This window comes from Camelus bactrianus, chromosome 21 (genome assembly GCF_048773025.1).
Source record: "Camelus bactrianus isolate YW-2024 breed Bactrian camel chromosome 21, ASM4877302v1, whole genome shotgun sequence".
Classification (NCBI taxonomy): Eukaryota; Metazoa; Chordata; class Mammalia; order Artiodactyla; family Camelidae; genus Camelus; species Camelus bactrianus.
In genome coordinates this window covers 21,438,897-21,465,776 of record NC_133559.1, presented here as the reverse complement: position 1 = coordinate 21,465,776, position 26,880 = coordinate 21,438,897, and the positions used below count along the sequence as shown (strand labels likewise).

The following is a 26,880-nucleotide window of genomic DNA, read 5'->3' as shown; positions in this document are numbered from 1 at the left end:
ATCTTCCAACAAAAAAGAATAAATTAAAAAGATAACTTTTCAATGACTAGTCTTGTGTCTGGTCCCTAAGAGCCACTCATTAAATGTGATGAAAAAAGTGAGACTTCAGTTAATCAGCTCTGGTCCATAACTTGAAGTGTTCTATTTAAAAAAAAAATTCGTAACTTCTAATCCAGTTCTTCACTTATAATGCCACTGACCCCTACTTTTTTCCCAGTCATGGAACACTGACCTATAGAATTTAATTCATATAGTCATTCAACAAATATTTATTAAGGGCTAATGCCAGGCTCTGGGGATACCAAGTACAACAAAATGACAGTTTCTCTGCTCTACCATGACACAGTCCACTGTACTGTCAGTTTAAAAATCAACTAAAAGTCACGCAAGTAAGAAGCAGCCTAATCTGAGAAATTCACAGGGAACATGACACCTAGCAAATATAAAACGACAAATAATAAAAACCACTTTTTCAGAGCTACATTATGTGCAGTTAAGAAAGGGAGGTAGGTAATGAAGAGAATGAAAGACACAATGGAGAGATAAAGAAATATAAACTACAAAGAGATACAAAAAGAGAAAGAAAAGATGCCAAGAGATTCATGCAGTAATCAAGCAAGAAACTACCCAACAGAAATGTCACCAAAACACAAGCAGAATCCTGTAATATGTTTGGGAAGGAGGGTTTTTGGTGCCTGCCTCATAGGTATCTGCTGCCTCATTCTTTTTTTTTTTTAACCTTGAGGCTAATTAATGGTAAACATATCTAAACATAAATGTGAATGGAAAGGTAAATCAAAGCAAAGCAAAGCCCTGGAGAAGACTCATCACACCGTATTACCCAATAAAACACACATATGCTCCTAAGTATGTGCAGATAAGTCTAACAAAGTTATTATGAAATTGGGATCCAGGAGTCACAGTATAATCCTGGGTTCTTGAAAATATCAGAGCTTTCCTGTTATCCTTAACTGTCTAGATGTAAATACAGCTTTTACGCCCCTGATCTATGCTCAACAAGCCCAAAAGTCTTCCCTCAAAACCGTGTACACCTACTCTAATTCATTAGAAAGTCATCCTTTCCTTAATTTACCTCAAAACTATTTACTATGTTTAAAGAATAACAAAAACAATACTTATTACTAGAAACAGAACATTATCACTTAAGTACATGAAAATAATTAAGAATATATTTTAAATTTTTTACAGAAACTTATTGATGCTGGGGGTAAAACTTTTAGCCTCAGACTCACATATATAACTGTAGTTTTTATACATGCAGGTGTCAATATTGATATGATAGAAAACGAAAGACCTCAGGACATGAGGACCAAGAAAATTTGATTAAAGTTATGCTGTGAAAAAACAATAAGCAAAGGTATAATTATGTAGTAAGAAACCACTGCCTTTATTACGCAAGAGAAGAGAAAATAAAAAGTACATTCTTTTAAAAAATTCTTTTTTTTTTTTTGGCAGGGGGAGGGGGGAGTTGGTAATTAGGTTTGCCTGTTTATTTTCAGAGGAGGTACTAGAGATTGAACCCAGGAACTCACGCAAGCTAATCATGAATTCTACCGCTTGAGCTATACCCTTCCCTGTTAAAGAATCTCTTTCACGATTCTCAGTTTCCTTTAATAAAGACCTCTATCTTTATCTACATGTTTAAGGCATTTACATTACAACACACTGAGTACTCTTCAGTGTCCTTGCCCCTCTTATTTTTTTGGTTAATAAATTTTAAAGATCTATAAATTTTCTGGAGAAATTTTTATAAATTTTATGGTTACACCAGTAATATACCAGTACAAGAGTCTGTGACTTTCATAACATCAATGGTACAGACGCAGCAGGAATAACCTCATTCTATCAAAAAGCTCATTTCCTACAAGCAGACAAGGTGATGACAGAGAACAGAGCAGCCATGTAATTAAGCAATGCCCTTCCTCTCAACAAAACTAGGGTTGAGTGTTATTTGACTAAGATACTGCATTGACTTTTAAAAAAATAAACCATGTAAAGAAAGAAGCAAATACCTGTCTGGCTAAATGATGTACAGAGTTTAATTTAGTTGTGAAAAACTTATCAAATTAAATATATATATAACTGATACCATAATTTGACTTTTCAATTAAATTACTCACTCAATGTTATTTGATCATAAGAAAAATACCAATTTAAACATTTCCTCTTGAGAATATCCAGTAATTATAATTACAGTACGTTCCACTAAAATAGAGTAAAAATTTTCCTTTAGCTACATGTTTTACTAAAAGCCATCTGCTACAATAATACTCGGGAGAACAGAGAGAAGACAGGCTTTACTCTGAGCAATACCAATAATCTGACAAGAATAAACACAGTGAAGTTTTATGTGTCCATACAATGCTCAAGAAAGCAGAGAACTTGCAGAGTCTTAAAACAGGCCACTCTCGTTGTTTTTTATTTATATTCCGAAAAGGATTTTTGGCAGCCAACTACCAAAGTCATACTTCCAACTTTGCCCTTTTTGCTGATAGAGGTTTGAGCCCAGGCTCTCTCTGTACTTGGTCAAATTAGACTTCTTCTTTGCAAGTTTATACTGTTTCATATTTAATCGATAGATGGTATTTTTCAGTTCACTGATTTTAAAAATTAACATGCATTACCATCCTAGCACAGTACCTGGCACATAACAGGTACTCAAACATTTACTGAATAGACACTATATTATTACTTGTTAAAATTCTATTACATCAACCCTAGGGGACCAATTAAATATATCATTTTGATGTGACATGTTTTCTGAGGTTTTTCACTTCACATACTTATTCTAATGAGAATAAAATTGTAGTAACGCTCTTCCCATTTTACAAGGTGACCAGCACTGACTCACAGACAGTGGATGTGATGTAGCTGGCCGACTGAGGTGGGAGTGAGGGAAGGAAGGAGCACACTGACTTCACTTCCTAAGGCTTCCAGGATAAGCCAAGCTAAGTCACTATGTGGCAGCTGAACCATTACGTAAGCTACTCCTATGTTCTACTCCCTTCTCCGATCCTACGCGGACATATTTAATTCCCACCTCACGTATCATCTTCCCCATGAGGTCTTCCTTGGTTCACCCAAGCAGGGCTGTCACTACCTCTTTTGTATTCCACACATTTGATTAAGATGCCTATTATAACCTGAATCATAATATACTTGACCTATCTGTGTACAGGCCTGGCTTTCCCTGGGCCATGCTCCTCAAGGTTGTGAGCCCTTTTTATCTGCAAAGGCCTAGAAACCACACAGAGCCTGGCCCATAAAAGATGCTCAATAAAGAGTTACTGAGTGAATGAGTGAGTTGATAAGTGAATGAGATTAATACCTGCCTTGCAGTCTTGATTATATTGGCAGTCATTAGGAGTGGTTTTTAGAGAAGATCATTTGACTTTATGATACAGTTGAATATGCGTAATCACTAAAACGATAATTCAGATAATCACTAGTCACGTTTTAGGGTGCCATGATATTTACTAGCCAGGAAAAAAAAAACACAGAAAAAGACAAATGTAACACTTCATATTTCTAAAAAGATTACTTCTCAATTCCATCAGCTGCTGTTTACATCATGTGCTCTTGTGAAAATTATGTGACAAGTTGTCCAACACATTAAAGTAGAAATATACACTAACACCAATATCCATTATTACTATTATCACATATTCGTATCTTGACTACTTACTAGATGCCAAGCACTTTGTCATTTTATTTAATTCCCACAATTCCAGTAGGTAGGATTATTATCCCTGCTTTACAAATGATGAAACTGAGGCTTACAAAGTTGAGATAAGTTTTCAAAATCACAAGATAATACATGAGAAGGGTGAGACTTAAATCCAGGCCGAACTGAACTAGAACTGAAATCCTTTAAAAAGAAACTCTGTGTGTGTGTGCGTGTGTGTGCGTGTGTGTGTGCGTGCCCGCGCGCGCACGTGCATACTTCTTGAAAAGAAGATCTGTCTGGGAAAAAACCAAGTTCGAGTGGTAGAAAGAAATGGCTTATCAATTAAGAACTTGTTTTAATTTTAACAAAGCATAAAGTATGAATGTTATAAATTAGATTACTTCTACAAAAAAAAAAAACTATAATCTGATATTTGCTGTGTTATATAAGTAGTGATCAGCAGACTTGATAAACTATAATACACATGCCATGTAATTACTGAACTTACACGTACAGTTCTGTAAAGCTATATAAAATTCAGGTTGCCCTAAAACATACACAATCTCCCTGATGTCATAAGGCTCATGTGTGAAAATGTGATCATTACTCAGTGGCTCCTCAAGCCAGCAATTAGGATTTAATCCTCAATTTAGAGGATTTAGGCTTTATATTCTGCTTGTTTTCCCTCTATGGGGCAGCAAGGTCACAATCCTTCCATTGTCCCTTCAGATGACCTCAATATTGGGAAGAATGCTAATTTAATAGAAATAACATCAGAAATTTCAATGATAAGCAATAAAGAACTTAGAATTTTCTACTTTATGGATTTACTAACTCTGTAACTGTGTGTTTCTTAATCTCTCTGAACCTATTTCACTGATGGTGAAAATGGGAATTACACCACTGAAGCTGTTCAGGTTCACATGGAAAGGGCATATGAAAGTGCTAGATGTGATGCCCATCACACACCCACCAGTTCTCTCAGTAAGCATTTTCTAGCATTTACTAGAGGGCAGTCCTAGGGTTGCGTGCTAAGAGTGCAGCGGTGAGAAAAATCCAGACACAATCCTTGCTGACTTCGAGTTTACAGTCTAGAGTGTCCTCATGGGCCATACTGGACTTCCCCCAGCCTCTGACCACGGCAGGACCTTTCACATCTCTGGGTCTTGGGCATGGCATGGCCTCAGCCTAAACACATCCTCCTGGGCTTTGCTCCTGAGCAGAATGGGCGACCTCAGTCTCTGTGCCGCCTTATCAGCTTGCTCACACCTCTGGCCAGCACTCAGCCATGTTACCACGTTCCTCTGCTTTCCGGAATGCCTCCCCCATTGGACTGTAAACTCCCACCACACAGGATACCAGTGCTGCTCACCTTGGTATCTCTAGTGCTTAGCATAGTGTCTAACACAGAAGACGTCTTAATGTTTGATAAATTAAAGAACGTAGTAGTGGCAGAAGTAAATAGTAGGGTGTTACACATATCTTGTTTTCCTTCTTTTTATTTCTCAAATGGATGTCCTGAAATCTGCACAGGCATCAAGAACCCATAGTAAACAATGTATTTCCTACAGTCCTTTTCTGTGCCATTCATTTAACATTGAAACATACACTGCTTTACAATGTTCCTCATTCTGTATCACTAGTGAGTGCTTACCACATATTAGGCATGCTCCGAGTACCTCACATGAATTATCTTACTAAATCCTCACGACAATTCTGTAAGGTATGCATTATTAAGCCCATTTTACAAATGAGAGAATTGAGACTAAGGATTGTTAAGGAACTTGCCCAGGGTCCCAAGCTAGGAATCAGCAGAGCCTGGAATCTGAGCCCAGGGTCCATAGTGAGCACCAACATTTCCTCCCGAAGTGGAGCTACCACTTTTACCAGGGCAAGTTGTACCCAAAAGCCTCCTGGATGCTGGCGGTGGGGTCAACATAACTTCTCCATGATTTAAATGCAACAGCTCTTCTGGATGATCCTGCTTGGTCCTCAGCTCCAGATAGTCTGCAGACCCTGTCCTGGGTCATCTTCACCTGAATCTAGTCTAGAGCTTTTCATCCTCTTTAAACCTTTTGTCCCTATAGTCTTTTCCTATCAGTCAAAAAGATTTGCAAAATTGTATTTTCTGTCGATTACACTACAAAAACAACAAGACCTGAGCGTGTGACTATTCCACACTGTAACCCCGGCCCTCTTCCCTGTTCAGCATTACTCTCTAGCCTTGACCTACTAAGATTCAGGATGACTCAATCTACATCCCCAACTAGTCATTATAAAACTCTCTATGCCAGTAATTCTGAGTGGCTCCTACCTACTCCCTGGCAAAAAAAAACAACACAGGCAAGCACATCAGAACCTGCTGCTCAAATTAACCCACTGCTTATAGCTCTCCCCAACTAGATGATAAAATTCCTGGGAAAAAGACAGTGTGCTTATACTTTACCAGCTTTACTCACAACACAATGTAAGGCTTATAGTTTAGGGGTTTAAAAAAAAAAAATAAATGACTATAAATAAGTCAACAAACGATATCAAATCCCTCTTCAGAGGGACAAAACCAAATTGTCTTGATCATCCAGTATATGCCAGGCCCTATAACAGACACAGGGTATCCCACAAAGTAAAATAGTTGTGGTCCTTGCTCCCCAGGAGTTTAGAGTCTGCTGGTGAAGTAGACATTAATCAGCTAAAACCACGCTGTGACAGGTCCCACCCCCGAGGCAACGGTCCATATGCTAATATTATGGAGTCACAAAATCAAATATATTTGAGAGCTGGACAGGTATTACAATGTATGAAGAACAGAGAGTAAATAATAAAAAGCAGTAAGTCTATGACAAAACAGAAAGCACAAACTTGAGTCAGAAATGTATGCTCTTTTTTAACGTTCTGTACTGCAGATTACACAAAGCATATTCGAGGCTGGATGCAGCCTGCTGGCTGTATGCCACCTCACCTGAAAAGACTGCTTCAGAACGTGAGTTGTTGCTTCAAACTGTGGACTTGAGCACTGCTACTACAGGATTAAGTGATAAACAGACTACTTTTTCACAGAAGCCAAATCTTAAGTAGGTTTTCTAGAAATACTTCATATTCCTTCTTCCCTATGGAATCCGATGTCTTTGGTAGGATTTTTATAAAGCAAGTCTGTTTGATCAAGCTGAACTATTTCATTAACTGACCCTGAAATCTTGCCATTCCTTTAATAAGAGAGGAAAAATTAACTGGACCAAAGGGGGGCACTACTAGCTGCTGAACCATGACCAGAAAATACCAAATATGCAGGCACCTCTTATGGAAAATCCTCTGGGTGTACATGTTCTTTCTACTGAGTGGCTGGTTAAGCTTATAGACATTCACCACATACACCACAAACACTTGCTGTCTCATATCCACCCAAAAGCACAGAGAAAGAACACAATCATCTTTAAAATACTGACATTATTCGTCTTATTTTTATTATCTTGGTTATGAATCAAGGAAGACAATGAAATTAAATATACCATTGTACTTCCTCTCACAGAAATGTTATGACTTGAGAGCTTGAACAAAAGCACAGAGTGAAAGGAGTCTGGGGATACTGTATTCAATGAAAACATTTTTTCTGTCATTCTCTCCCTTGATCTTAAACTTTTCCCCGCAAATTGTATATTCAAAACTACCCCGGTGCTTGGTATACATGGCAAAGCTTTTATCACATGTATATGTGTGTATGTCTGTGTGTGTGTGTGTGTGTGTGTGTACTGTGTTGTCAGGGGCTTATAAATAATATTGTGGGAGACTATTTTTATTTTTCTCACAAAGTTTGAAATCTTGAAAGGTATGAATCAACAAAGCCTCATAGTGTAGGAAGGGATAGAGCAGTAGCTGCTACCCCATGAACAGCCATTAAAAGTACATAGTTTGACACAACATTGTAAACTGACTATACCCCAATACAAAAAAAAAAAAAATAGTACACAGTTTGTTAATTATATGAAAAAATTATCTGATGCCAAAAGTTATGGTCTCTGGACATTTTTGCTCAGATACCTTGGTCAATAAAAATGTCTGAGCATAAACTTCCAATATAGGTATATGTATTTTATTATTTATTTGTATTATGCACAGATGCTACTGTATTAATATGAATAAGCATAGACATGTAGACAGAATGTAAAAACGATAAAAAGAATGAAAAAAACTTTCACTTCACAAAAATGCTACAAAAATACTATTAAGTAACAAATATGAGTCATTTAAAATTTTTTTAGTTTGTATATTTTTTCAATTGAGATAAACTTCACATAAGATAAAATTCACCATTTTATAGTGTACAATTCAGTGGTTTTTAGTATATTCACAGTGTTGTGTAACCATCACCACTAATTCAAGAATACTTCCATCACCCCAAAAGAGCAACCCCATACTTGTTAGCAGCCTCTCCCACTTCCTCCCTCCCCGAGCTCCTGGCAATCATTAGTCTATTTTCTGTCTCTACAGATTTGTCTACTCTACACATTTCATATAAATAGAATCATTCAATATGAGTGTTTTTTAATATGTTTGTTTAGCACTTTATGAAATGACAATTTGAAAACTTCTTGAAATTAGTTTTTTGATTCATGATTTTAATCATGATCATATCTGAAAAAGACTTACAAAGAGCCATGGATCCAAGCAGAGGTGCATCATTTGTTTCAGTCCCACCCAACAATCATTTTGTTGAAATCTGGCTGGAGATTACTCATTTTCTCAAAGTATTCTTAAGAATAAATCAGAATGTGTTGCATTTTCAGACTGTGTTGTAACAATTAGTCTCAAATTTTCTACAACTATTTGCACAAGTTTTAAACATGTCTGAAATTTCTAATTGCAGGTTTTAAAGTAAGAAAATGGTAAGAGTTTTATAATAAGGCATGCATGTAACTTTCAGTCACAAACTCAGTGATGTTTAAATTGCCTAATGTTTCAAATGTCCTTCTCTATAACATGAATTTATTCCCAAAAGCAGTCACTTTGTCATCCATTATCATAACATTAATTTTTGCTTGAAGGATAGATTAGTATTTTTTTAAGCAATCTTTATATGTAACACCCTGTGACAGCCATCGTTTTAAACCACTCATCTATCTATTTTTTTGGACATAAGCAAAGGAATTTACATTGGAACCAGAGGCTCCTGACAGAATAAGGATCTGGGCAAACTATCCACATCATTTAAGTATAAAGTTACACAGGTACAGAAGGCCTTACAATTTCATTTTAAGTTGATTTTAAAATTATACTAGCATATAATTATACTGTGTACAGCTGTATATAAATCTCATACCATAAGAAAGGTTAACTGAAAATACTTGAGATATAAGGATATTTCAATTTAGTAAATAGTTATTATAAAGTCACTCGAACGAAAAATGACAGCCAAGGCATAAAGTGTTCACAGACGACTACAGTGCATTGTTTAACGCTCTCCAACAAGTGTTCAAAACAAAAGGCAGAGCTATTCACTGAACAACACCAATACAGTTTTTAAAGACGTTCAAAGCATTTATGACTTACTGCAGCTATGAAAGCAGGATTTACTTAATACATTGTCCCATAAGAATAATATGAAAAGCTCTCCTACCTTTGTGATGAGAAGTCGGTACCTATCCAGCATTGCCCGGTTGTCATGGCAGCCTGCTAATAACTGCCATACCTCTGCTCTCAATGCTTCAGGAACACCACTCTTCACCAGAGTGGACAGCCCTTTCGGTCGTGCACCAAGGTTATTGTGCCTGAGAAAACAAGAAAATAAACCATTCATACTCCCTTCACCAATGTGAACTGCTGCTGTTATGGAAAGTATATTAATGAGTTTCTTTAAAGGTGTAAGCCTGGATCAGGAGAAAAGTGGAGGATGGGGCATGAAATAATAATATTAGCATTTAAGTTCAGTGGTATCTTCAACTCTTCTTCCTTGATCATATCTTCTTTATTGACAAACCATGTTATTCCACCCACAAGAAAGGTTTTTCCTTCCTCTCATTTACTTGTTTTAATCATCCTATGAACTTATTCATAATAATGAATGCGTTAACTATGTATTTCTAGGCAGCATTTCAAGGCATTAAAAAGAGCCACCTGAATCCACTGAGATGAACGTACGGCAAGCTAGCTAATGGCGTGTTTACGGCAAGGGTTGGGGGCAAGGGATGCTGAAAGCGAATCAGAGGCCTATCACACCTTGACTGCACCCCTGCATCCTGGCCCAAAGTGCACCCTACAGAAAGGACCTGGCCCTTTCTGACAAAACTTACACAACCTAACCAAATTACCAGCAACATACACTTGTCAGCCTTACCCATTCCCAAGGGTGTTTAGAATTGGAACAAATATCTCTTGTCACGAAGTCAATGATCACACAGTAGGTATGCTACTATGATCCTCTGCCCAGCTGAACAAGAAACTGAACTGTAGTTCCCAGTCTATGCCTAGCTTGAACCTGGAGCTATGGTCTACAACTTTTTGCTCTGATTTTATCTCTTCTTGTATTTGCTCCTCACTTTTGATGTCTTAGAGCTGATCCTACTGTAACCATCCAAACTCCAAACCTTAATGATGTAGTCTGGTTTGGTCTAATATCATCCCAGCCTCTGGTTTCAAGTTTTAAGCCTAAAAAGTCATAGAAACAATTATGGCTATTTTCTAAAATTGGCCTCCCATCTACTTTACCTACTTCTCTATCTTTACACATTCTTCCAACTCCAGCCCAGACCTCAGTTTTGGCATGCCCTTCATCTGAAAATATGTTCCATGCTTTCCTCATTCTCTCATAATCCTATCTTGGGAAAACTGTAATAACTTCCATAACTCAAAAGTTTGAGTAAACTCATCTCAGCTCAGTGATATTTTTAATAAACTATCAAATTTATATCCATTCTGCTTTCTTTCAGCCTCTTCAAGGAAAACGTGTATATTGTTGAGTTAGAGAACTGACCATACTGTCAAGGCTTAAAGCAAGACAAAGTAAAAGGAGGCAGAGCTTATATGATTTAACATGCTATTGCACCATTAAAGAACATAATTATGCGAGCTAAGTGAAAAAAGCAGGTTTCAAAATAGTATATATGGTATTCTTTTAAATACACATTCTCTCTCTCACACTCTCTCCCTAACACATACTATTTTGAAACCTGCTTTTGACATGCATAGGAAAAAAATATGGAAGAACAAACTCCAAAATATCTATGTAATAAAAAGTATTCCTTTTATTTTCCTGTGCTGTTTGAAATATTTACAACAATCTTGAATTCTTTTATAATCATACACATACACACACAAAAGTCATTTCAAGTATTTTAATTTCTCTCATGGACTCAAATTAAAATATAAATTTAGTTAATTTGGAAAAACACCATAGCTACATATATGCCATAAAGTATTTCAAGTAGAAAGAGTATTAATCATTCTTGAGGAGACCTACACCTGATTAAACTATGTGACACCTAGACGTCCTTCCAGCTGCCACTTCTTCGCTATCCAGCTAAATTTAAGATTAGCAAAAGAATACCGCACCACGAGAGCCTGGATCAGTCATAAAAGGATCTTTTTTTGTAATTTATTATTTGGTCCTGATAACACTTTTGAATAGGAAAAACATATGTGGTGTGAGAACAGCAGAGTTTCTGTATTGTTAGTGTAAAAAGAAAAACTCTGTTCACTAAAAACAACAGTGTGCAAATGGTCAAGCTCATTTCCTATGAAATTAAATGGAAAATACTCTGATTTATGCGTCCCACAATGTATAACATCATACAAGAGGAATTCAAAGTAATTAAATATATTACACGTTACATGTTATATAGAGATCAAAGTCATCACTGTGTATCTACAGCAATTAAAACTCCAATAAATAACTTCCATGTAAAAGAAACCTTCATTCAGCCCCTCACAGCACTCTAGATACCATATTGACACCTATCTTGGGCATCACATTTCTCAAAAGAGGTGCTGTATACTCACTATCCCTATGTCTTCCCTCTGCATTTATTCCCCAATTCAGCTCAACATGGCTTGTCTCTTTCTCCTAGAAAGTTTTCACTTAAGTAATAGATGATTTCTCTCCACGCTGCTAAATTCAAGGGACATTTTTCCAATCATTTCACTGTTGACCACTTTGTTTCCCTTGGCTTCAATGACAAAGCATTCTCTTTTTCCTTCCTCAGAAACCCCACTGCTGATTGCTTCTCCCCTGTTAGCTTCTTAAGTGTTTTAAGCTCTCTCTCTCCACTCTCCCTCAGTGACCTAATTCTCTTCACTCTCGTCTCTGGACTTTACCACCCATGCCCATGTATTCTGAGCTCCAGAAATCAACATGCCCAAATTAGAACTCATATTCTTTCTCCCTAAACCTGGCTCTTTTACAGGATATCCTGTCTCAGTGTCTGTCACAATTCATCCAAATTAGAAACCTAGGAGTTATTGTTGACATTACTGTCTGCCACGTGATCCATTACTAATCCATCAAGAAGTCTAATGCATTTTATTTTTCTAATCTCTCCAAAATCCACACACTTGTAACACACTTCTATCTCCACTGCCACCAGTCCTAGTTACTGTACAACATCTGCAATGACCTGCTCATCCTGCTATTTCCAACACTGCAAGCAAAATGAGGACAAACAGTTTAATTATATGTTATTTTGGCTCAAATTACTCTGTACAATGATTTATATAAGATTTTGAATCTGGAGTATCTCTTCCTACACATGCATACACACAAATTAAAGTTAATATTCAACAGTCTCTAACACACATTTCACCATATTATCCAACTCAACCAATGTTCAATGTTTCTAGCTGACCTTCAGCCATCTGTTTGGCCAGCCATAACAGAAAAAAATTCTTCTCCCCTCTCTTAAAAACCTAGACACTATTTATCTTTACAGACTGACACTTAAAAAGAGCTAGGTCATTCCTAACACTACATGATTACTAGCCTTATTTTACTGATTATTCTGGTAATGATACAGTATTTAAGAGATTCTAATGGATATTAAGCCAAATATATAGTATATATCTATGACCAGAGAGAATTCAAACTGTAGAAATAGAAATAATGTTAATAAAACAGAAATAATCCAAACTACATAAATAATCATTGTTTCAATATTTCTAACAAAAAATATAACTACATATGGCCACTGCTTTAATACAACACTAACTGCAGCTATCAGGAGATTTGGAAATAGGCAACTAGTATGACACATGCTGAATTCTGCACTAGGAACAAATATCTGATTATTCAAAAAGTCACACATAAACCAGGCACATACTAAACATATAATAATTATGCAGTTTTTGATGAATGAATATAAAGTCCACAAGGGCAGGAATCTCTGCCTTTACTTATGTATCCCAAGCACCTAGAACAGTGCCTAACACATAAAAGGCATTGAATACATTTATGAAACTAAATTAATATGATCAACTACTAAGGCTAAGCAAAAGAAGAATGCTTTTTTAAAAGCAAACATTCTCACTGATTTTAATAGGATCATAAAGCTGCTATATATTCAGCTAGTTACCTTCAAAGAAGCATCTTTTCTTGAAACTATCTGGGCATGTAAGAACTTTTTCTATTTTTAAAGCTGTCCAGGAGAGCATTTCAAAGGGAAGGGATTATTTCTAACAAAAAAAAAAAAAAAAAAAGAAGAAGAAGAAAGAAGAAGAAGAAGAAGAAAGAAGACGAAGAGGAAGAAGAGGAAGAGGAGGAGGAGGAGGAAGAGGAAGAAGGAGAAGAAGGAGAAGAAGAAAGAAGGAAGAAGGAAGAAGAAGAAGAAGGAAGGAGGAAGAAGGAAGAAGGGAGGAAGGAGGAAGGAGAAGGAGAGGAGGAGGAAGAGAAAGAAGAAGAAAGAAAAAAGAAAAGAATTCAAGAGATGAGAAGAAAAGCCACTGAATGACACTGAGTGGTCACTGATGGAGGCAGGGCAACTCTGATAGAGGGGAGGTGGGAGCAGGTGGCTAGAAGATACGAGAATGCGAGCACAGCAACTTGACTGATTTTAAAAGTTTTTCTCAGAAAAGGGAATAGCTAGAACTGAAACTTAAAGATGGGGAACAGCAAGTAAAGGTGGGGATTTGTCCTTCCCCAGTAATGGTAAGACCTGATAGGTAACCCTAGGTCTTACTTTAAGTTAAACAAGCTACATTAAGAAGAGTTTCAAGAAAAGAGACAGATTAAAGGTCATTAGGAAGATCAAGAGCACTTTGTTTTGATTTACATTTTTGCCAGGTTTTTTTCATTAGTTGAAAAAGGACTACTATATTGATGTGAAAAGGAGGGAAGCTATGGCTGTTCATGCTTACTGATTCTAATCCTTCCTGTTTCCCCAGAGTTTAGTTCTAACAAGTCTTGTGTTATTTTTTACATGTCTGTGGCACTTTTTCCCTTTCCTGTGTGTGTGTGTGTGTGTGTGTGTGTATTTATTTATTTACTTACTTACTTACTTATTTATGGGGGGAGATAATTAGGTTTATTTGTTTATTTCTAGAGGCGGTACTGGGCATTGAACCCAGGACCCTGCGCATGACAAGCACACACTCTACCACTTGGGCTATACCTTTCCCCATTCCCCTGAGTTTAGATTTTGTTTTGTTTTCCTTATAGCTTGCTGATGCTCAGCTAGGCTGAGAGACCACAGATTAAGAATACATTTGCCTACTTTGATAATAAGTACAGCCATGAAGAATACAATCAAAATGCATATTCAATGCGTATCTATTTGCTGATAGTCGAATAAAAGAGAATGAATAGTCTGAAGACAGTTTTATTTATATATAACAAACCAATACTCAATATTTACCTCAGAGGTTTGCTTATTTCTTTTGGTCAGAAAAACTTCTGCCACAAAAGCTGACTTATATCTAAGTGTTCAGGGTCAGCACTGTGTTTTCCTAGTCTTTAAAAATCTCAACAACTTGGACATAATTTCAAAACCAGAAACAGTTATCCAGAAGTAATTCTGCCCAATTCCTTTAATTTCTTAAATAGCTTAATATGCAAGTCCATGAGCACTACCCTTCTGAATATATTCAACATATAAAAGAAATCTTGCTACCACTTTCAGTTTGGTTTTCCCAAGTCCTCCCATCACAAATGTTTCCTCAGTTCCTTTCTCCCTGCCTTGCGCCCTCTCCTTCTCTATTTCACTCACTTTTTTCATGTAGCTCTTTCAAGACGCCTTACCTCCAATCTTGCTTGAAGACCTCCATTACCGAATTTGTTACAGTCTGTTTTCTATCTTCTTTTCCATAGTATGCTTTTTTTCTGATAATTTCAAATTAGTATTCGTTTTCCTTTATAGCTAATAGTATATTTCATTATCTGAATTCTTATTTTATCCATGTAAGTTTCACTTTATTTTAATACAGGGGTCTAGCTGTTTTGTAATAAGTTCAAAATAGTTTCACCTACATTTCATTCAAAAGTTCCTTGAGAACACAGGCTGTCTCCTCACTTAAAAGTGTCCCCAAAGCACAAAATGTATTGTTTTCCATTATAGGTGCTTTACCTAAATCAATCTCAGAAATATCTTCATGTAAGTACCTAGCTAGTATTCCTAAGGCCCCTTGAAAGGTTCTAAATCTAAAAAAGGTTAATGTTCAAAAAAGATATTCCAAGAGTAATTTTAAAATTTCTCAATCCTCATATAATAGGTATAAACTTTTCACAATTAGGCAAATTTTACCCTTTTCATATGAATTGTCATGACACAACCGCAATAATGAGCCAAATAAAATAGAAATACTTGTGAAAGATCCAGCAAGCTTTCTAAAGGTCTAAAAATCAGTTATCTTAGTTCTTTAAAACAGTTCCTTCAGATTCTTTCACTGAGTTCCTTGAAGTCCACTACTAAACATATAAATTTAGAAAGATTGTATTTTATTTCTGAAAAATAAAGTACACTGAATTATAGCTGAGAAACCCTGTCAATTCTATCTCAGAATTGCTTCTCCATTTAAAGCCTCCTCTCCATACATAAGATAAGGCCTAGGAGTTTGGTATGGACCTCAGCAATCCACGCAATTATCTCCTAACTAGCTTCTCTACTCAGTTTCTTCCTACTCCAAAATTACCTTTCTAACAATAAAAAGCATCATAGAAATTTCACCTTAAAAATACTTGGTAGGGGTTCTCTTTCTTATGTTGATAACTACTGAAATTGGATGATGGGCATATGAAGATTTATTGGGTTTATTTTTTTTTCCTACTTTTGTGTAGAAAACTTGAAAATTTCCATTGGTTCCTCAGTGCCTACAGAAGCATTTATCCATTATATCACAACTATCTGTTTAAATGTCTATATGCCTCTATAAGATGGCAAAATTAAGGGGTAGAAATTAACTCCTGTTTGTTCATCTTTAAATCAGCAGGTTCTAGAACAGTTCCTAAGAAAAAAGTAGATGATTCTTTTAAGATGGTTGAAAGAATCAGTTAATTGTCATTTTATAAAAAAGAAATATAACAAAATGGTTGAGAAATCTGAAACAACCTCAGTGTTTCGTTTATTCTGTTAAAGTGGCCTGCTATGAAGATACTTTCCCATCCTTCTTGACTATGAACCGCAAAGGCAGGCACTGTGTTGACCTATGCATCTCCTAGAGCCTAAGAAGATGCTTCATAAAAGTGTACTGAACCAAGTTATAAATCTCGCATTTTATAAACAGAGCAAAGATCTCAACTGGCTGTTTATTTAGTCATAAAAGTATTTTGTTTTCTTGTCCATACTGCCGTTCTCATGATCTCTCTTTAAACTCATACTAGAAAGCCCGGCAAGGGTATCAATTTTCCTATGTATTCTCTTCCTTACTAAAACGTCTACCTGCTTCTATAAAAACTAATCCAGCAACCTACCTACATTATAGAAATGGCAGTCTGTCCAACTGGTTAAAATAAGCTCTGGCTCTGGAGCCAGACTGTCTGGATTCAAATCCTGCCTCTGTCATTTACTTGCTGCATGATCCTGGGGAAATTATTCACCGACCATGGGATCCTGAGCAAGTTACCTGTTTGCTGGCATTGTTTGCTGTGTACTTTTACACTAGCCACCTGACATAGCTGAGCCTCAGTTTTCTCGTCTATAAAATGAAGATAATAATCCTACCTCAAAGGGCTGTTGTGATGACAATTAATTAAGGTATCTGAAGCACCTGGCACAGAGTAAGTACACCTAAGTCAGCTGTCACTTTCGTAGCCATGCCTGCCTTTCCTCCTGCTATGATGAATTTTCTGTGCTCCTAAATACAACTCCTCCATTAGTCAACAAGACCATCTCTTACTGCCTATTCATCTACTTCTCTTATAACCATGTCTCCTTCCTCTGGCATTATCAAGTTTTCTCTCTCTACTAGATCATTTCCAACAGCATTCAAACATGCTGTATTAGCCATCTTAATTTCTGGAATAAGCTCTCACCCCACATCCACTTCTTAATATGTCCCTTACTCTTATGATCCTTTTTCAGCAGAACTACTCTGAAGAGCTATCCATCCCTGCTGGTTACTTTTCCTCTTACACACGGTCCAATCAGGCTTTCACTGCTACCTCTCCATTGAGAGGTTCTTGTCAGAGTCACCAGGGACATTCAAACTGCTGGACTCAGTGAAATTCTCAGGCTTTCTCTGACTTGACCTATCAGCACTTGATTGCTCCCTAGACTTAGTTCACTTGATTTCTGTCTTGGTTCTCCTCTTTCCTTATTGGTGGTGTTTTCTTAACTCCACACAGTCTTGCCTACTCAGCTTTCCAAGAGCCAAACGCTGGAGTGGTTGAGGGCTCAGCCCCTGGATGACTTCTCTATCTACATTCACTCCTTAAGTAAACTCAGTATTAACAGTAATATTAAGATATATAAACATATAGGTTTTGATTAATAAAACAAATTAACATCAACTATGTAAATATAAAATTTTCAATAAGAAAAATAAATTTTTACCATCTTCCTAGTAATTCTCCCCAAGAATATAGGATCTTCTCAGGACAATCCTTAGACACATCACCTGTTCCACTTGAGAGTTCATTGTCACTCTCTGCAGAAGAAACACAAAAACAACAAACATTATATTATATATAATACACATAGATATATATTAGTTACATATTATTACGTAAGAAACATGACTATGTGTCTAATAAAACAACCAAATAATACTTGTGCTTATATTATTACATTCATTGCAAAAATAACAGTATAAACTTCATTAATATATTTTATCTTTAGTGCCTAGATAAATATTTTCAAAGCATCAAGTTTTTATGACAATTCTTGTCAACCGTTTTTTTACACAGTATAAAACTGAAAATACCTATAAATAAGTATCTTTACCCAAAGGGAGCAAAATTTAAAATCTAATGGTAACACAATTAGAAATTCCTATATGGTGCATTACTCATCAAATCGACATAGTCAAATATTAATATTTTATTAATATTATAGTTATTAATATTAATATTTGGTGAGAAAAATAAGTACTAAAATCAAGAATCAGACATATATATCAATCTATGACACTGAGAAATATTTATATTATGATATAAACACAAAAAAACAGAAATCTACCTTTTTTTAAGTTCTTTTTAAAGATATATTGGTAAGTACAAGATATTTTTGACTAAGGAAAGATCAAACTGGCCTTTTAAAATGGCAACTCTGTAAAACATCCCAAAGTAATAGTTTTAGAAATAATAAAATAGGTTGAGTTAGTTTATAATCGTCAGTGAAAATGAGTAATTCTAAGCCCTGTAAATCTTGTAAAGTGGTAACAGAGTTGATACAGAAAAGAAACGTAATAGGCACAATTTATCCACATTATAACAAAGCCTTTGACACAGTACTACATAGAAAAAGGCTGGAGAAGTATTGACTGGATGAATGATAAAATAAGCTAGATAAGAATCTGTCTGGCTGATAGCAAGTACCAAGGTTTTATCGATGCTGTGACAGTATAATAGAGATTGGCATTAAGTGAATCCCACAGGGATCTGTGTTAAAACCAGTATTACTCAGCATGCTACAAATCCAATGATTCAAGCATAAACTAATTCATACCGGTGGATATATTCAACACCAAAAAAAGTGATAAATAAAGGTTTATTTAGCCAGGTTGAAAGATTTGATCACGTCCACTTTATCACATGTTTAGTAAAATATAACCAAAATATAGGCACACACACAGACAAATGCTTCAACATCTTTAGGACAATATGAAATAAACAAGAAATATGAAAGCCATTTTTTCCAAAAAGTGAACATTATCCTGCATACCGAGATGAAGGTTAAGAGGATATACACTAATATCACTGCTCTAGAAATACCTCATATAAGCAACTCTATGAACTCTGTAACAAGTTCATCATGAAAATAATAGAAAGGAAAAAAATGTGCAGAATACTGTATATATGTATTTACATGCAATATAATGTGTATGTGCAGTCGAACTGTAATAATTCTACCTAATAAAAGTGAAAAAGAAGAAAATAATATTTATCAAAAAAATAAAATAATAAAGGAGAAATTCTTTTTAAGCTACAGCAAATGAAATACGACTAAGTTCTGAAGGACTAATGCAAAAAGAAACAACTAAAGTTTTAATATTAAAATATCCTAATGTAAACAATAATCCCTTATAATCCTTACAATTTTTCAATTAAATTGAGACACTTTTGAGAGTAACATGAAAATGAATAAAGGAAACCTCATTTAAAATGAAATCAGAAAGCCCTGAAGGAGGAGTTCTCAGGCACATATCACTCACTGCAGGTTACAGACCCCAGCAGGAAAAAAGATTTCCTCCTGATCCAGCAACGGCAAGCTGCCCAACATCGCCAGCAAATGAAAACCACCACAGCCCTCCCCAGTTTCCTCCCTCCCTCTATAAAAGCAAAGCCTTCTCCTCTGTTCTCGGGACACACCTCTAGTTCACCATAGTTCACTTGTCTCAAATAGCAATTCTCCGCTATCCTCAAATAAACTCATTTTTCTGGTGAAACAATTGGACTTTTTTTTTAAGGTCAATAGGAAAAAGGGACACTACTAAAACTTACAGTTACACTGGAAAACAGGCTAATAGACTTACTCAGGCAAACAGGGACTACTGGTCACCCTTCTTATAAATTAGTACCAACTATGATATAAGTACTTAAAATACAAATTGATATTCGATTAAGCAGGGTCCAAGATGATGCCATATTATACTCTATTTTGCAACACAGTAAATAATAATATGCCAAGGTTCCAAATTATTTGATGAAGTTGTGCATGCTAAATTGGAGACCAAAAGCTAAGGAACACTATGAAAAGAAAAAAGAAAAAAGGAAACAAATATTGATGCACATCATTAGTCATGATTATAATAAAAATCAGAAAGTACTATTAATACAGAGAATCTTTCAGATTATTAATTATTCTTATGGGGAAAGGATTCCCTAAGCATGAAACAAAACCAAGATGCCACAAGAAAAGGTAAGAAATCTGACAACCTATGAATTAAAAACCTCTATGAAGTAAGGTACAAAATATATTTTTAAAAAAAACAAGCAAAACAACTATTTTCAACATATGACAAAGCTATTTTATCTAATATACTAAAGTCTTACTAATCAATAAAATAAAGAACAATCCAACAGAAAATTGAGCCAAGGATATGAACCCAGTACAGGCCACAATATATAAAAATACAACTAGCCAATAAAGATATTAAATAAAACCCTATCTTGTTAATAATTTTTCAATGCAAATTAAAACAATGAAACATAGTCACCAATTTGACTATGCAGTATAAAGAACAATAATAAAGATTAATAACACCTAGGACTGATAAAATATGGGAAAACAGGCAAGAAGTTTGGGGTTTAGATAAGAGCAATCTTTTCAATTTATTAAGATTCTGAATTAATATATCATTTAACCCAGCAACTCCACTTCTAGAAATTTATTATCCAGAAATACATATGCCAAAGAGATACACGTGAAAGGATTTTCATTGTATCACTGCTTGTAATAAGAAATTAAAAACTATCATCATTAAAAGTTTTATTAACTAAATATAGTATATCCATTCAAAAGAACACTATCCAGTAGCTTAAAAGAATTGGGTAGATAATTATATGCTAATATTAAAACCATCCAAAATATATTGTTTTGTGATGAAAAGTAAGAAACAAGAGTAATGTACTATTTTATTTTAATGAATAATATTACTTATATGATTACAAAGACCTTTTAAAAACAGCTGTATGCATATACACAAATTATTAACAGCAATTATGTTCTGGCACCTAACAGTACCTTATCACATAGTAGGCACTCAATAAATATTCAGGGAATGCATCTTTCACTTGAAAGTTTTATATTTCTATAATTTTTTATCTTTTAAAATAATTGTGCATAACTAATAAGCATGGGGAAAGGATTTTTATCTTTTAAGTAATCCCTGTTACTATATAAAACAAAATCTATTTTATTATTATAAACTTCTACTAATATGTCATAAAATCATCAGTAATAACAACAATGTCTTAACTTCCTGACAATCTTCCAAGTTATTTTCCACTACAAAAAGGAAATCAGAACTGTAAACAACTAGATTGGCAAAGGAGAACCCCAAGGAGAAGGAAAGAAAATGAGCACACTGAAGTGGAACCAGTTCCCTGATGGACAATTAAGGCAGAAACGACAGCAAGTCAGGGGTCAAACGTCTGGATGAAAAATAGGACTTAGTCAAGGAAGATAGGAATCCCAGCCCTTTGCTGAATGTCTGCCTTTTTAACTTATATTCTAGGCACTATTCTAAGTTTTATAGGCATTAACTCACTTATCCTCTAAACAACCTAATAAGGTAGTCACTACTAGTTTGCCCATTTTATTTTTTTAATATATATATTTTTACTGAAATATAGGCAGTTTACAATGTGTCAATTTCTGGTGTACAGCACAATGCTTCAGTCATACATGAATACACACAGATTCATTTTCATATTCTTTTTCATCATAAGTTACACGATATTGAACATAGTTCCCTAGTTTGCCCATTTTAAAGATGAGAAAACTGTGGCACAGAAAAGTTATGTACTACTGAACATGAGTTTTTAAATCCTGGTAGACAGGCAGAAAGGGGGCTGAAGAATAGTAAAGTTTTTGTATACTAGATAAGACAGTTTCTAGGTAGGCTGAAAGAAATAAACCAAGAAATAAGACTGAAAAAAGACAGTGGAGACCAAAGTGCAGTAAAAAGTAGTGAGGAGGCTGACAAGTAAAATGTGACAAAGAAGAAAAGAAAAGAAACAATGGAACCTTGCAGATACATAAAAGGGTAGCTAAAGGTTTTGAAAAAGCAACTGTATCCCATTTCACATAGAAAAAAGAGAGAGAGAATAAATGAAAGAAGGTTGGGATTCCTATTCTCCTTGGCTAAGTCCTACTTTCCCATTCAAAATTCTGGTTAAGGGTTACCCTCTCCTGGCTAGGCTAAGTGCACCCCCCACCCCAGCACTTACCACACCACATTACAGCTGTCTGCTTTCCTCTACATCTTCTCCCATCAGACTCAGCTTCTTGGCAGTGAAAACTATTATTTCTATATTCCCAATGCCTACATTAGTACTTGGCCATAAGAATGTTACAAGTTTCCTAAATGAATAATCGGAAGAGAGGGGAGGAAAGAAAATCCATTTCAACTAGGGGAAAAAAAAACGTATGCCTTGAAAATTAGTGACCTTTAGATTATCGGCATCTGTGTGCGGACATGGGTAAATGAGAACCAGGTCCGTTCAGTCATTTATAATGAATCCTGGAGCCAAACTGCCTGCATTTGAAACCCAGTCTCAACACTTACTAGCTGTGACCCTCCCTGGTCAAGTTACTTAACCTCTCTGTGTTTCAGTTGCCTATTTCTAAAATGGGAATAATAGTAGTATCCAAAAATAGAGTAGTTGTAGGAATTAAGCAAGTTACTCTATGCAAAACGTATACTAGAGTGCCTCGCAAAAGGCAAGAGCTATATAAATGTTAGCTATTAAAACCATCTTCATTCAACAAATATGAAAGCCTAAGATGTAGAATGCTGGGGTGGAAGCTGGAGTGCAAGGTTTGAGGAATGAATGAGTGGGAAGTAAAGACACCAAATGTAGATTTTTCTTTATCCAAAGTCATGAAATATGGGAGGTAAGAGAGTAACACAGCTAAAGGGAACTCTATTCAGGGTCAAGTCGAACATCACACTTCCTTTATCAACCCCCATTTCCCACCAAACTGGCCAGTTCTTCCCTTTGGACCCTATACAGGCTCCTACAATAACATCTAAAAGATTTCCATGAAAACATGCCAGTTTGCATTATTTGCTCATGCACTTAGTATCTATAACATTCATGTCTCTCTCTTAAAATCCAGGCTCTGTGAGAGCTGGGGCTATGTCTTATTTGTCTTTATGTATTAGCCCTTAGCTCACAGTAACACTCAATTGTGGAATAAATGGAAGGACTGGTTTGTTACTGCTTTATTTTTAGAATATGTTCATACATTTAAAGTAATTGGGAAAGGAAAACAATGGAGAGAGAAAGATGAGAAATCACCTGTAAAATTCCCTGCAAGACCTGAAGCGCCCAGGTTTGTGAGTGTTGCCTGGTGAGAATGACATTTCATATTTCAACGGCATATGAGGCTTTGGAGAAGTCTGAAGGTGTTCACAGAGTTAGCGGAGGCCATTTGTAGCTAATAGTTTCAACTTCCTCTATGAAGTTTAACTTTGGGCGAGGTCTGCGAAAGACTCTGCTTAACTTAGAGAGTACGATTTGGTAGAGAGTCCTCTAACATGCGTAACTTCAATTCCTTCTCATGAACATTTTCCTCACTGATTTCAATTTCCCTGCAGTTGCTGGTCTCCTTCAGAAAGTAGGACCACACAGAGCATTTTAGATATCATCGGACTCATACATAGGACTACTATTTTCTTTTAATCTAAACATCAGTGAAATGGAAATAATAGTTTCAATCAGATGGTGTTATAAAAATTATATGGAAATGCATGTGAGGTACTAAACACAGTGCTTGGCACACAGTAGTACTCAAGTGTTAGCTATCGCTTCTCCTATTAATTGTTACTGAGTCCTTAGGTTCCTGCCCAGCAGCACTTCAAAGTAACTGAAAAAGCATTCCAGGTTTGTTTTTTTCTTATTATCCACTGATTCCTAGCATGAGAGAGCAGAAACCAATTGTGCAACACCAAAAGAAAATACAATAGATGTAAATTATTAGATCAAACAAAACAAAAATGTATAATACTTCAATCAAAATAATTTAAAGAGGGTCTCAACTTCGGCCACTCCCTGCTTTGAAAAAATACTGTGTTTCTATTACGAATGTTTTTTCATCTTAATCATAAAAGGAAAAGTTCAGAACCAGTATCAACAGACATCATAAAAGGAAAAAATAATATAGGCACATACATATGCAATGCTTTTTTTTTTCAAATAAAGTTAAAAATAAGTTACATAAATTAGGAACAAGTAAGAACAAAAAAATCTCATTCTTTTTTTCTTTCAACTGAAGAAAGATGGAAAGTAACACAGATTAAATGTGACTATGGAGGGTTTTTAGAGATTTTCCCCTTAATTTCATTCTTTCTTAAGTAACAAATGTTTGCTGAAAATAAAACAGGCAACCACATGTTGCTATAAACTCTCTTCTAAACGCATTGGGGAGAAAAAAAAAACCAAAACTTTACTAATTGTGCAAAACCTATACAGGAACACAGGTCTGTGTAATGATACCTACCAATCTAGAACAGTACAACAGTGATTCATTTCGGTTACTTAATACTAAATAATGTCATTTTTGACAGCCAAACACTACAACTACATTCTTATGACTGTGAATATAATATAATCCCTCATTTTTCACATGACAGAGTCAGAATATTGCATGGTCTATATGGAAGCTGATATACAAATGTAAATCATCAAAGGAAAACAAAATATATTCCTTAATTTCTAAAATGCTGTAACATTTCCCACTGTCAAAAGAAGCTGATTTATTATAGAAAAAAGATTCAAGGTAGAGAAGCTCACAAATTGCATATTTCTTTCTGAATAAATCATCGTCACTGTCATTCTGAATCTAATTACAAGTTTCTAATTAATAATCCCTGTAGTTGCAAAGCATAAGTGATTAATAAAATGTATCATTAATCGTTGAAATCTGTCAAACATACTCAAGAGACCCAGGGCAGCCAATACACCTAACATGAAGGACAATTAACAACATTAAGCAAGCTGCTTTCTTAATCATAAGACTAGCAATTCGTGTGTGTGTGTGTGTGTGTGTGTGTGTGTGTGTGTGTTTCCTTTTTTTTTTTTTTTTTTTTTACCTTTTTCTGGAATATTGACTTAGAATTTATTTACATTTTGCATTTCAGGGTTTTTTTTTAAATACATTTTAACTTTCTGCCCATTTTCCCTTTTTTAAAATGGCTTTATTGAAGTATGACTGACATACAAAAAGCTGTAGATATTTAATGTATAAACTTGATGTGTTTGGACAGCCTAATATTGTCTTATAGCAAAAAAAAAACAAAAAACAAAAAAACCAATGTCCATTTGAATGTACTATCTATAACTTTTTTTCATAATAAAGAGGTGGTGAAGAAGGAAAGAACTATTTCACAGATTTTTAAAAAGAATGTAAAAGAATATTATATTAAAAATTATTTTAAAACATATCATTCAAAGGATGGCTTTTTAAAAGGCAGCCAATCAATCAGAGGGGAAAAAATTAAGGAAGGGTAACAGAGCAAAGAGGAGCAAGGGAAGAACTCATCAGGATACGTGGAAAGGGAGCTCACTGACATCTACCGTGTGGCACAACATACACAACATACTCAAGAGTCCTCTGAGCAGAACACCCTCTTCAACCAAGAGTGCAGCTCTGAGAGGGAAAACGCCCACAAAACCAGCCAAAGCAGCCCCATGAAATCAGGCAGTCAAGGAAGTAACAGTGAGATCAGTTCACTTCTGCATTCGGGTTTTTTATATTCCCCTCAGAGTCTGTATTTCTGAATATGAACACAGTTGAGTTACTGAGAAAATTACATAACTAGACATAGTAAAGACAGAGTAACATTCTCTTCTTCCATCTATTTATCTGTATGTACATGTATGTATAACGTGTATACCTGCACACACATGGATACACACACTGTGTATGTGGAAAGGAAGAAGAGGGAGGGAAAAGGAGAGACAGATGAATGTTTCCAAAAAGGGGGGGGGGGGTAGTGGGAAGAGAATGTCAAATCTGGAGGAAAGGGTTCTCTTTAAAGGAAAGCATATTATATAATGAAGAGACTGCCAAGTATAAAACACAATGGAGAGGGGGGCAGAAATTGCCAAAATAGATCAGTCTTTAATACAGACTGTCTCTTACACATAGGACTTTAAAATTCAAAAGTGGCAGCAAAAGTATTTGTGAAAACAACAGAAAATAGTACAGTTTTGAGAAAAACTCAAGTGCCATTTTGGTGGGCCTGTCAAGCATTCTCTGAATGGTCCTATGACAATACATCTCTCTATAATGGTCTGAATCCTTGCCTGCCTGCTTTTCTAGACTAACTTAAGAAAGAGACTGTGTTCCAGTCGTCACTGTATTCCTCCCTACCAAAATACCTGGCAGTTGGTAAACATTCAACAAGTGTTTGATGAATAAAATAAGAAACACAGTATTTTCAGAATCTACATATCACCTGCTTACACGCTATCTCCATTTGGATATAATAAAATCTAACAAGATTTTAAAATAAAACTCTTACTTTTCTTCCCACACCTGTTCCTTATTCCCCACCTCACTATTTCCATAAATGACAGCAATATCTATCCAGCTGCTCATCTGAAAATCCACACATTATTCTGGAAATCTTTTGCCCTCAACACTTATTCATTACCCAACCCTGCTGACTCCACCTCTAAAATGTTATCTCAAATCTACCTACTTTTCTCCCTCTCCAAATACAACTTTAATCCAAGCCTCCAACATTTTGGCAGAGTATTCCAGATGGTCTCCCTGATTCCATCCCTGCTCCACTGAATGCCACTCTCCATGGATGAAGCTTGTGTGGTATTTTTAAATCATGTATCAAATCTTTGTCTCTTTCTAGCTTAGAATCCTTCAAAGGCTTCA

General features: G+C 35.5%; 1 protein-coding gene across 2 annotated transcripts in view; it reads right to left on the bottom strand.

The window, feature by feature from the left end:
* The window catches only part of RABGAP1L (RAB GTPase activating protein 1 like), a 560,468-nt gene that overhangs the window by 401,322 nt on the left and 132,266 nt on the right, over positions 1-26,880 (bottom strand). For both annotated transcript variants that reach the window (XM_074349821.1, XM_074349820.1), the window contains exons 12-13: positions 17,653-17,746; positions 9,300-9,450 (exon numbers count right to left, since the gene is read on the bottom strand). In XM_074349821.1, coding sequence (XP_074205922.1) covers positions 9,300-9,450; positions 17,653-17,746 — 245 coding nt within the window. The remainder of the gene's footprint in view (positions 1-9,299; positions 9,451-17,652; positions 17,747-26,880) is intronic.